General features: G+C 54.6%; 1 protein-coding gene across 6 annotated transcripts in view; it reads right to left on the bottom strand.

Moving 5' to 3' along the window:
• Nucleotides 1–10,749, bottom strand: part of ITGB4 (integrin subunit beta 4) — a 32,255-nt gene extending 21,506 nt beyond the window's left edge. For 3 of the 6 annotated variants that reach the window (XM_054221994.1, XM_054221990.1, XM_054221995.1), the window contains exons 1-4: nt 2,154–2,256; nt 1,753–1,835; nt 912–1,013; nt 262–466 (exon numbers count right to left, since the gene is read on the bottom strand). In XM_054221994.1, the coding sequence (XP_054077969.1) occupies nt 262–466; nt 912–1,013; nt 1,753–1,835; nt 2,154–2,256 (493 nt within the window). Of the gene's footprint in view, nt 1–261; nt 467–911; nt 1,014–1,752; nt 1,836–2,153; nt 2,257–6,525; nt 6,748–7,521; nt 7,697–10,660 lie in introns of those variants that run through there. The other 3 variants (XM_054221993.1, XM_054221992.1, XM_054221991.1) reach the window with 3 other exon arrangements.
• Nucleotides 10,750–12,012: the final 1,263 nt, after the last annotated feature.

Below are 12,012 nucleotides of genomic sequence, written 5' to 3' on the forward strand. Positions count from 1 at the left end.
CAGCCCCCACACTGGGCTGAAAGGGGAGAGCACGAGGAGGAGGAGGAGACAATCCCTGCGGGGCCAGGAGAGACATCGACCCACAAAGCTGCACAAAGCAGCAATAATAAGAAACTCTAATTAAAACAGACACCTCTCAGCCCTTTGCCAGTTGCATCCCCTTTCTCTGGGGCTGGCAGAGAACTCGTAGCCGTGGGCAGGAGCGAGCTGCCTGCCCTCATCAGCAGCACAGCTCCCCTCTTCTCCCAGCTCTGGTCTCACCTAGTTTTTCGCCCATGCTTTTGAGGTTGTCCAGATCGTCAGACATAGAATAGGAGAAGTCCATGAGGATGTAGAGATCCACAGGGCTCTCCAAGGGCTGGAAGACATCCATGTTGAAGCTCATCTCCTCCCCAGCTCGCAGCTGCATGAACATGCCCTGGGGGGACACCTGTGTCCTCTGCAGGGACGTGTTGATACTGAAATTCTGTGAAGGAAGAGTGACATGAAGGGGATGGACTCCATCTCCTACGCAGATGCAATGAGGAGGAGGCAAGAAGCAGGGAGATATATGGGAATTGGAAAGGCAGGAATGATCACGCTCCCTTCCCTCACGTACAGCCGGGAACTGGAGCAACATCCCCATGTCAACAGGTGCCCAGCTGGGCACCTCCTCCAGACCTTGGCATTTTGCTTACATCTGTTTGCCTGAAAAGCCACCCCAGCCCTAAGCGATCAGTGCTGGTTGCCAAGAGGTTCATCAGCTAATGAGGGCAGAGCATTGTTTTTGAGTAGACCCTACATAAACAGAGGTCTGGACTTCATATTTTTCCTGCTAAAGACTCTGAAGGAGGATGAAGGACATGAAGGACATTGCGAATGGTGGGACCCCTCAGGAGAAGCCGAGCAAGGGCTGTCTCCCCAGCACCCACCTGCTGGGTCTCCATCTTGCCCCTGGTGTAGACAATGCTGGTCTCCCCGCAGCCGGACCGCAGCAAGTTCTCCCGCAAGTTGCAACGAGGCTCTTCAAAGCTCTGCCAAAGGGGCGAGAACATCATTACAACCACAGAAAGCAGCAAATCCTCCGTGAAAGGGGGAAAGCCTCTTGTCAGGGTCCTCTGCTGAGACCATTAGTGAGCCTTTGGGAGCAGGAGCCAGGCAGAGAGATGGGGGCGAGTGTCATACAGAAGAGCCGATGTCACCCAGCACCAGGGAAATACAACCACCAGTGAATTACTGGGTTGTCTGGGATAAGACTTTCCCTCCATCCCTTGCACCCACTGTTTCAGATCTGGCACATGGGAATTTTCTGATAAACCCCTGTATTCCTGCAAGTTTGCCCTGGACTCCCGTTCCTCCCCATTTGTCCGCACCAAAGGAAACACAAGATTTGGCGCTTCCCATCCAGACCAGTTCTTTGCAGAGAGAAGCTGGAGCCAGAAGCTGACCCTGCTCTTGGGTCCCTCTCCCAGTTTTAACCAGGGGTGAAAGAGGGGAGATTTAGATTAGATACCAGGAAGAAATTCTTTACTCTGAGGGTGGTGAGCCCCTGGCCCAGGTTGCCCAGAGAAGCTGTGGCTGCCCCATCCCTGGAGGGGTTCAAGGCCAGGCTGGACGGGGCTTGGAGCAACCTGGGCTGATGGGAGGTGTCCCTGCCCAGGGCAGGGGGTGGCACTGGGTGACCTTTAAGGTCCCTTCCAATCTAAACCATTCTGTGACCCCTCCATCAGCATGGTGGGAAGCACATCACCAGGCTCCCCTGAAAGGTCTCACCTCATCAGTGCAGAAGGAGCAGTCCTTGTCTACTCGGAGGCACTCGGTGCAGCTCTTTGCCCGGGACAGCACACAACGGTTATCTACCAGGAAAGATCAGGGGATGAGGAATGGAGAAAACCAAGTGAGCCATGGGAGGGCATGAGAAAGGCTGATCCCACTCCTGGGGGAGTTGGTGGAGGTTCTGCCTGGGTGGTTAGTAGAAGCTGGCTATAAAACAGCAGTGGGGTAGCAAGAGAGGGGTCCCAAATACCAGGGTGATAGAAAACAGGAGGAAAGACACAGAACATGTCTTATCCACTTGAGAACCAGCGTTTCTGGAGCCCAGGAGAGGTACGCAGAGTCCCCATGGGGCAGCACCAAGGGGAGACCGCAGACGGACCTACCGCGGCTGCGCTCACCTTTGCTCCTTTGGCAGAGGCCGGTGGCACAGAGCAGGGACAGGAGGAGCAGCGCGGCACATGCCCGTGGCAGCACATCCATCCTCATCCTCCTGAAACACATGGATCGCTACGTTGTAGAGAGCCGAGAGATGGAAACGGTCCCGGAGACGATGGGAGCGGCTTCGGCAGAGCCCATCCAGCCCTGCCAGGGTGGGACAGCCCTGCCCGCCCGGAGGAAGCCAATGCCTGGAGGCAATCTTTGATCTCGGCAGGGCAGAGCACAAAAGCAGAACCAAGAGCAGCTCATTTTCTGCTTGGGCATGTGCCAAAGGCTCAAAGTCCCCAGCAAATGCCAGGGCAGGGCAGCTGCCACACCACAGCACCCATGTCCCCTGGCGTCAGGGTGCCCGGGACAGTGGGGCCGTGCAGGCAGCCGGAGCCCAGCGTCATCCACACGTGTAAGCACTGATTAGGTCAAGACCTTGCTTTTCCTGGCAGGTTAAGGGAAAAAGAGGGGAGGAAAACAAAGCGACCGTCTGCATCTCTCCCCAAAAACAAAACAGACCCCTCCCTTCGGCTATTTCCTATCGCGCTAAGAGTTTCCAGGATGGTTGAACCAATAATAAATAGAGGGCAAGGCCTTGGGAAATGCCAGGTTTGGAGCTGTTGAATGAATCCGTGGTCTTGAGAGCCCAGCAGCTCCCCTCTGTCCTCTCCAGGGCAGCAGGACCCCTCGCGTGGACCCAGAGGCCAAATCCTAGACAGAGTGAACCATTGTCCCTGCACCCACGCATGATTTATTAGCTGGCCGTCAGAAAACTGTAAGTGCCATCCAGAAGTCGGCATTTGGACGTGGTAAACACAAGAGACAAAGCTGGAACTCGAGCTCTGCGGCTGCTGTGCTGGAGGGTGGTCCTGACCCCAGCACCCCAGCAGGGCAAGCGGGGACAGTTGAGGCAAAAAATATCGTGTAAAGACATCATTAAAGCATCTCAGCATCTCCTTTCTGAGAGATGCAAGTGTGAAATATAAGATGCAAATGAATTGTCTTACAGCTTCTTGCTCTCCAAGTCCTGACTCTAGAATAAATAAAGAGAATGTGAAAACCACCTGAAGCAGGGAAGGAAAACGGGAATAGTTGTTGTGTGCAGTGAAGATGTCCGAGTTCCCAGGGGGACAATCAGCAGGCAGTCGGTCACTTGGTGATTTCGCTTCTAACAACCTGACCTGGGGCCCAGGGAAACCCCTGGGAAGACCCGTTCTAGTATCAACAGCGTTGGATCGCGCTGTGTCCTGCATCGGCCACTGAAGCAATGCAAATACATTGAACGCGCAAAGCTGAGCACTCGCAGAAATCGCCGCAGCACAGGGCTCCGACCAACACAGCATCAACGCCGTGGGGACACCTCCCTTAGTGTTCGCACGTTGTTCTCCATGGCGGTCGCTGGATACACAGGTAACATGTGATAAGATGTTTGTATCTCAGTTATCTTGTCAGCTGTGCTCAGAGGGATTTGGCACACAGTAATTAAACCTCCATAGCTGAAACATGAGAAATATGGAAACCTGGGGGCAGCATCTCTGCCAGGGGACACCCAGGGAAGCTTTGCTGTTCCTAAGGACCTGGTAACCAATGGGCTGATTTTCCAACAGGTAAGAGGGACCAGTTGACCAAGGGAATCTCTGTATTTTCCTCCCGCGGCCCGTGAGCACAGCTCCCTGCAGCACCCACCATCCCCAGCTCAGGTTCTTCACAGCTTTGGCTTGGGGGGGTCCCCCAGCCAAGCCCCAACGCTGGCTCTGAGGCCAGCAGTTATCCTCATCCCTGGACATGCCCGTGATCTCCTTCAGCAAAAGTCCTTGTGACACTTCCTGGCAAATGCTGTGTCCCTCGCCACTCAGACGGGTGGGTTTTGAAGTCAGGAAAGTCCCTCTCCGCCTTGCTCCGCCCCAGCGAGCCGTGCCAACCACAGCCACCAGCACTACCGAGACGTGGGGAGATGCCAATTAGAGGTGAGATGAAAGGGTGGGGAAGTCCTTTGAGCCCATCAAGGGAAAAAAACAACGAAAAAATCCCCTGAGCACTCGACAAATCTCATCTCCCATCATGGCAAAGGTCACTAGGGAAAGACTGAATACAGGGGACTGGATTGCTCAGCTCTCGCACCCATCTCCCAAGGTAGCCTCAGAGCACAGACCTCATTCATCTTCCTTTAATCTGAAGTCAAGAAAGAGCGAACAGATGGATGAATGGACACACCCTGGGCCTTAGATACATAAACTGCTGTCATGTCTTTTCAAGTGCTGAGATAAAAGGGCGTAAACCTCAATATTAACATCATGCTGCCCTGTGAGCCACCGACCTCTATGGATTTAGCTGTGCAGTTGCCAGCGCACAGGGCGTTGGTGGCCCAGAGCATTGTCGCTGCCGGCCGCAGGAATGCAGCCCGTAATATTTGTGCAAAAACATGTGAGTGACCATCCCTTGATGTCAAAAGCGTCCTCTGGAAGGAAAACACCACTTTCACTTCAGAAAAGCTGCAGGGGTTTGGTTGGATTTTCATTACGATAACCACAACAAGAAGAAAAGCAGCCATTCAGTTGTGCAAACACAAGGAACGCAGCAGAGCAGCTCCTGGCTGCAGATAAACATCCTACCCCATCCCAAACCACCGCTCCGGCATTTCCTCCTGGCCTCCAACCTCTCCCCCAGCCTTTGTCTGCACCTCGGCACAGCCAACAAACCTGCTCCAGAAAGACCCCAGGACCCCCCCGAGCTTGGAGAAGCCTGGGCTGGGTAGTTCATCCCCCCAGAACAGGGGATGCTCCAAAGAAACCGCTGGAGCAATGACACGGGGGACAGGGCTGGAGCAGCAGAGCTCTTTCCCCCTGTCCCCTCCCTGTCCTGACCCAACCACAGCAGCTCCATGCTGGGAAGGACGAGGCTGAAGCCGGGCATCGCCCTGGGGCGGGTGAGGGAGGGGAACCAAGGAGACAAGGAATGCCAAGCAACAAGCCCGTGGTAGAACCCTGGTCCCAGCTGCCATGCAGGGGACACCGAGCAGGCTGGGGACACAGGAGTGGGAAAGCCAGGGAGATGCTCAAGCTCCCGGCGCAGCCATTCCTCCCTCAGCAGCGGACATCGCCCCTCCCGTGGCTGCAGACCCCCGTCCTGACAAGGGGCGCATCATACACCCATGCACGATGGGGCAGGACGCGTCCTGGTAGATGCGAGGCATCTAGAGGACCATGTGCTTGCCAATGTGTGCCAGGGACAACCACACGGGCAGGCTGCGCTGGTCACCATGATCAGCCCCAGCACGGGGCCGGGGGTCCCGAGGGAGAGCTGATAGCGATGGAGGCAAAGCAGAAAGGCAGAGGGGTGCCTCCCCCGGGGACATCAGTCCTGCTCCGGCACCAGCAGCACAGCGACAGCCACGGCAGCTCATGCAGGCTCAGTTCTCCACCCAGGGCAGAGCTGCGGGAACATGGATCAGGGCCACAAGTCCCACTCCCTCACTCCCTCCCCGGGCTACTCCTTCCCCGGCACACGCGGCAGCGCAGAGATCCCGGGGTCTGTGCTCCAAAACTTGGAAAAATTAGCAAGCCAGACCTCCAGAAAACTATCAAAAGCTTGACCTGCAAATCAAAGCACCACCTAAGAACGAAATCGATTTTCTTTGTCCCCCTTTTTCCCCTTCCAGCCCACCCCTGTCAGCTCCCTCACCGCAGTCCATCTATTTCCCTGTATCCCATCCATCTCAGATCCACCAGCTTGCAAATACCTCGACGCCTGCAGTCCAGCAAAGGCCTTTTCCTCCGGGGACATCCCCTCCCCTCACTCCCCCCTCGCAGGGGGTCTGCATGCAGCCACCCATTCTGTGAAACAGCCCCCCCCCGGGTTCAGCGAGCCGGAGCCACCCGCGGCCCGGCCGACCTCGGGCTGTTTGACCCGTGAAATCTTCCCCGGGCCGCCAGCTCCGAGGCACAACTGCCGTTTTCCCTGAAAGCAGGGCAGACGGAAGGGGCAACCTTTGAAACCTGCAACAACCGGTCCCCGACAGGCTCTGCGCTGCCTTCACGCGCTGCTGTACCCCCACCTCCACCCCGCCGCCCCCCACCCAAATACCTTGGGAGAGGAAAATGGCCCCACGCAGCTCTGCAGAGCCCCGCTCTGTCACCAGCGCTGCCCTTCCCGGCCGTCCGAGAGGCACGAGCCGGCATCCGACCGCCAAAACCAGAGGAAAAAGGGGCAGAAGCAGGCGGGGAGCCAAGCTCCTGAGCTCCGTGCCCTGCCTACCTGCCCACCCCCACCCCCCCTGGTTAATCAACACAACGAAATTAAAGCAAGCTGGACGCTAAAGAGCGCAGATGAATTAATTCCACAAACCTCATTAGCGCTGGATCTGACTCAGTGTCCAAATCCTCTGCTGCAGCCCGAATAACAGGCACCCACACACCAAGCCAAGAGATTCTTCCGAAGGCAGAGGGGGAACGCGCTGCTTCGCTGCTGCGACTTGATTTCCAGCCTCAGCCTTTTCTTTCTTTCTTTTTTTTTCCTTTTCTTTTTTTTTTTTTCCCCCTCCCTTCTCTCTATATTTTGTCCCTTTTCTCTTTCCGGTTAAACGTCAACTTCCAGTCCGGCGGGGAGGGCAGGCAGCCCGCGCTCCCACATACCTCCCCGCTGATTTCTGTCCCCTCCAGTCAAATATCGACTTTGTTCTCACTCCCCTCACCAGCCCGGAGCTGCCCCCTCTCCCTCCCGGGGGACTGGTGGCAAGGAAAGGTGGGAGCCGTGATAAATGAGATCGGATCCCAGGTGAGGACGAGCTTTATCCCAGCCGGGGAGGGAGGCGGGGGTGCCCGTGACTCAGGCGTTGGCATTCCTCCCTCCGCACACCTGGACGGGGCAGGCACAGCCCGCACGGACGCCCAGCACCCTCCCTCTGCACAAGAACCGTCCCACAGGGAAAGGGCTGAGCGGGTGGCGGGACGGTGTCCCCCCTTGGAGAGGGCGGTGGGAAGGCGTCCCCCCGTGAAGAGGGCGGCGGGAAGGTGTCCCCCCGTGGAGAGGGCGGCGGGAAGGTGTCCCCCCGTGGAGAGGGCGGCGGGAAGGTGTCCCGCCACACAGAGGGTGCATGGCGGGGGGCTGCGGGCGATGGTCAGCGTCGGCTGCTCAGCTTCACCCCGTCGCTGAGGGTTTCTCCTCCAAATCTCCCTCGGGCACCAGCAGGGGCGTTACCCCAGCCCCCAGGGAGCTCCCAGCTGAAATACCAGGTAAGGTCCTTCCACAACCACCACCCCCAGCCACGGTACCTGCCTCACAAAGAGGATGGATCCCCATCCCGCCTTATCCAGGGCACGAGCACGACAGCCCAGTCCTCACCTGCGATAGATGCGGCTGCCGGGGAAACACAACCCCTTGTAGCACCGTAACCGCAGACCCGTCCACCTGCTCCTGACGCAGCCCACCACGGTCCGAGGAGCAGCAATCCCACCACTGCAGCCAGCCCTTCCGCTGGGCTGGATCCAAAACCCCTTCCCCAGTCAAACAAACAGCAGAGGAGGGTTTAGAATCCTGGCGAGGTTATTTTTTTGTTGTTGTTGTTGTTTTTGTCCCACAGCACCTTTTTGCTTTAGAGTCTGTGGTTTATCACAGCTCAGACCCAGTCGCACCTCTCGTTGTGCAGAGTACACGTACCGGAGCAGACGCGATGGCAGAGGCTGCGTTTTAGCTTCCCAAAAAATCCTCACCAGGAAAACTGCATCCCCCCAGCTTCAACACAAACAATAGCAACAGCCAGGAGAAAAAGTCGCATATTTCCGGCCTTGTTTGGAAAGTAAAAATACGAGCAGGGCAGTTTTGGTCTCTTTATCATTAATACAGCACCACGGTGGCTGCTGATTGACTCCCTAATGATGGCGACCAAGCATTGATTCAAATGAAAGTAAGGGGCTGGACTCCTTTCACTACAAGAAATAGGAAGCTCGAGTAAATACGAGCAAATGAATTAAGCCCCAGGAAAAAGGAGGATGTGCTCGTGCCATTACAAACTGCAGCAGACGGGAAACAGGCAGGGGCGCAGCTGAAGGTGGCCCGGGCAGCTGGAGTCTGGTATTTCCTAGTTTCTGAACATTTGACTTGGCAATCTCATTACCCTGGAACTTTTGGAGATGCTATTTCCTATATTTAAACAAAAATTCTGGAAATTAAGGGGCTGTGGTTTTCGGGGTTTTTTTAACCACAACGGACATTTACTGCAGCACGGGAGCTGGGACACGAAGCTCTGATGCTCGAGCTACAGCAGCGGCTGCTGGCCAAGAGCAGATGGTTACCGTTGGGGGGCTGAAGGCAGAGGCACCTGCAGAGGCAGCAGATGCTGTAGGAGGTTGCGCGTGGAGGAAAGCTGGGCTTCAGCTCCCAAGGCCAGAGGGGAGCACGTGCCGATGCTGGCAGGTGCGTCTGCTCCACCCACCGGCACCACCCCAGCCTGCCACAGCTCTCCTCCCTCGGCGCTGGGGTAACCAATGTTGCCAGGTGCTGGAGTTACAAAAGGCAATTTACCATACGAGCAAGAAATATCATACTAAAAAAAAAAATTAAAAAATTAAAAAAAATGATGGTTCCCCAACAGGAGGCCTGGAGCCAACCAGAAAAGCTTGGGAGCAGGCAGCTTCCATCACAGCCTTTGGTGTCCATGGTTTCTGGATGTCCTCCTCTCTCCACACAAGGTGGAGGATGCTTATGTTGCCTCCTGTCAAGCGTCTGGTCTCACCTACAGACGCTCTGACAGCCCCAGGGCCGCCTGACACCACCTCCCTCCCCTTCGTCCCAGCAGCCTGGAGGCGCAAGGGCCAGGACCAGCACCTCCAGCTGCGAGGAGGAGCCGGGTTACTCACCGCGGGTGCTACCAGAAGAGACCAAGGTGTTCGTTTTGCACCTTTCCTTGAGAAGTATCCCCCCAGCCCCTAACAGATCTCCAGGCAAACGGAGCATGGGTTTTCCCAGAGGCTTGTAGCCGGGCTGCATTTCAGGAGACGGTTGCAGGGCTGATAAAAGGTGCTTTTCTCACATCAAGACAACCCTACCACCAAACTTTAAGGCACCAGAGCAGAGAGGAATTATAAATTCACAGTAAACAGTCATAAGAGTTTAACAAGTTTTCACTTAATCTTGTCTTTAAAAAATTTTGGTGTTTTATGAGCTGCCTTTCAGGCAACTTCTCCAAGCTATTCCCGCGGAGAAGAAGAATACCCAGTGAGCTTGAGTTTTTGCTGTGGTTTGGTACCTCGTCCTCAGCCTGCTGGACCAGGCTTTTGCCACACAAATCAGCTGTTTTAAACTGAGGATGGGGACTTGGGAGAGGAAGGCTCGGCAGATTTCGCTGCAGACGGCTCCACCAAAGCTCCCAGCCGCACACGCGGTGGACCTCACGTTTATAAACCAGCGATTTTCTGCTGTGGCAACGTGGCCTAAAAACTTTTGCCCCAGGAGCGAAAACAAGTCATTTTTATAGCTGACACTAAATCATTGCGCTCTCTGCTGAAACTACCAGCCCCAGTGCCAATTACTGATAATTACAAGTGGTTTTAGGGTTAATTCCTTTCTTCTTTTTTTTAATGCCACGCCAGCTTGTACAAAACCTTTCTTCTTTCTGTCCTGCCACTGCAGCGTGCCCAGAGACAGCGCTGGGGCTTTTTCTAGGTCTCTGCTGAGCGGCTACAGCCAAGAGGCTGCTGCTGGAGCACATTTATTCTCTTTTTGAATTCTGTAACAACACAGGCTGCTAAAAGAAAAATAAATACTTGATCCCGTAGCCGCACTGTACCCTGTATTAGCGATATCCTGCTATCTGGCGTAAATTTAAGGAATGCTTAATAATGTACTATTAATGTACATTAATGTGCACATAATTTACTGCACAAAATTATGTTTGATATAATTACCCAGGTAATTAAAAGTGCAGGATGAAATCCTCACATTTTCTCTTCCTCAGCCTTTCCCCTAAGATAGCATTGGCTACGCGCGTCTGCTGTTTTGCAATGGATGTTCCGTGTCATAAACACGTACCTAAAAGAAAAATCTCGTTTCTTTGCTGAACGCCCCCGATGCCCATTTGCCCCCGGGATGGACCGGCAGCGAGAGGTCAGCGGGCCACCAGAACAACAAAAGAGGGAAAATTTTGTAAAGGACCCAGGATAAAACTTCAGCCTACGACAGTGCTAACATCCATCCAGGGAAAACAAGACCTACCAGGGTTACATTAGCATCTTTACCCAGCTGCCAAAGGGCTGAAAGCACGCTGATGTTATGTTTGAAAGATTTAGGAAGATAGCCCACCTTTCCTCCCAGTTTGTGCTGGCTGGGCCCAGACAAGACACTCGATGGCGTGGGCGAGAGCCTCCCGAGGAGCCAGCCAACAGAAACCCGGAGAGAAGGTGGACGGTCACCTTTTGTCATGGTTTCCAGGCACTCCAAGAGGTTACACAAAGAGGAGAGAGGTTAAAAATACCAGCAACTTCACCTTCTCTCGCCGCACCAAAAGGCAGGCTTGTTTTCTTCCTAACGCCGGACCGTACAAACATGGTAGAGGACAGACAGACAGACGCCTTCTACGTGAAAAGGCAAAACCTTTTCTTGTGAAATCCTGGTGCTTTGCTGTTTATTGGCAACCGAAAGCAGGAGCCCAGCCCCAGCCAAAGACAAGTTTCAAATAAACAAAGACTAAATATTGGAAGTCATCGGTGTCCATGGTTCTCGCTTAGAACAAAAGGAAGGAAGTTGAATATAAACAGTCAGAGGAACGGCAGCGCATGGCGCGGCTCGGAGGTGGAAAGCTGCTCTGTAAGAGACGCACGAATACGCTGGTGTAAAGGCTCACCAGAAGGAAGAGGAGACTTTGGGGGAACCTCACAGCCCCTTTGTGGGTCTTGCACTTTAACAGCAGTTGATTTATTTTAACCTTAGGCAGCCTTAGAGAGCCCTGCTGAAAAGCATCTCTCTCTCTCTGGAGGTGAACCAGCTCCGGCAGCGGGTTGGACCGGACAATCTCCAAAGGTCCCTTCCAACCCCTACTGCTCTGTGATTCCGTCACAACTCTGGGCTTTCCTGGGTTCACACATTTAAGAGAACGAGCAGCCCATACCCTTTGGTAATTTTCTGGGCACGTTGGCAGAGACCGTCTGTTTGAGGGGCTTCACAGAAAGCTACAGCTGCTTCTCCCCTGCGATGGAGGAGAGCTGGACAGGAGCTCACGCAGGTGTCAGCTGGCCGGACGCCGGCTGAAGCATCACCTCCACGTGGCTCCAGCCGCCCCTCTCAGCGGCAAAACCTTGGCATGGCCCAAAGCCTTGGCAGGGAAGACTTTTTCTTTAATTTTTTTTTTTTTTTTTTAAAGTCTCAGTAAATAACTCTCATAAAACAGGCAGCAGAGCAGCAATCCAACCAAAACATAGCTTCAGGTGCTCACATTTTACGGTTTGAGGTGGGGCTGGCAAGCGCTGCCCCTCCCCACCTGCTCTCTCGGTCAGGCAGCGCCCAGCCAGACGCAAAATAAAAGCAAATCCCGAGCACACAAAATCCCTTCCCACAACAGCATCAAAGGAGGAGAGGTCTCCAAATCACAACAAGCAAATGGGAAAGAAAATCAACACCTCAGGGCATGGAGGTGGGAGAAGAGACTTCAGAAGGGAGGGCGAGAGCAGAGCCAGCGCTGCCAAGGATGACTTCATTGCGGCAGCTCTCCTCCCTCCTCCGAGCAGCCCGGCCCGCCAGAGACACCCTTGAACGTGGAGTTTCAGCTAAGACAAACCTACTCGAGCTAGGAGACAGCCGCACTTGCAAAGGTGGTGAGCAGAGAGAAGCCTCAAGGCTTTC

This window comes from Rissa tridactyla, chromosome 15, assembly GCF_028500815.1.
Source record: "Rissa tridactyla isolate bRisTri1 chromosome 15, bRisTri1.patW.cur.20221130, whole genome shotgun sequence".
Taxonomy (NCBI): Eukaryota; Metazoa; Chordata; class Aves; order Charadriiformes; family Laridae; genus Rissa; species Rissa tridactyla.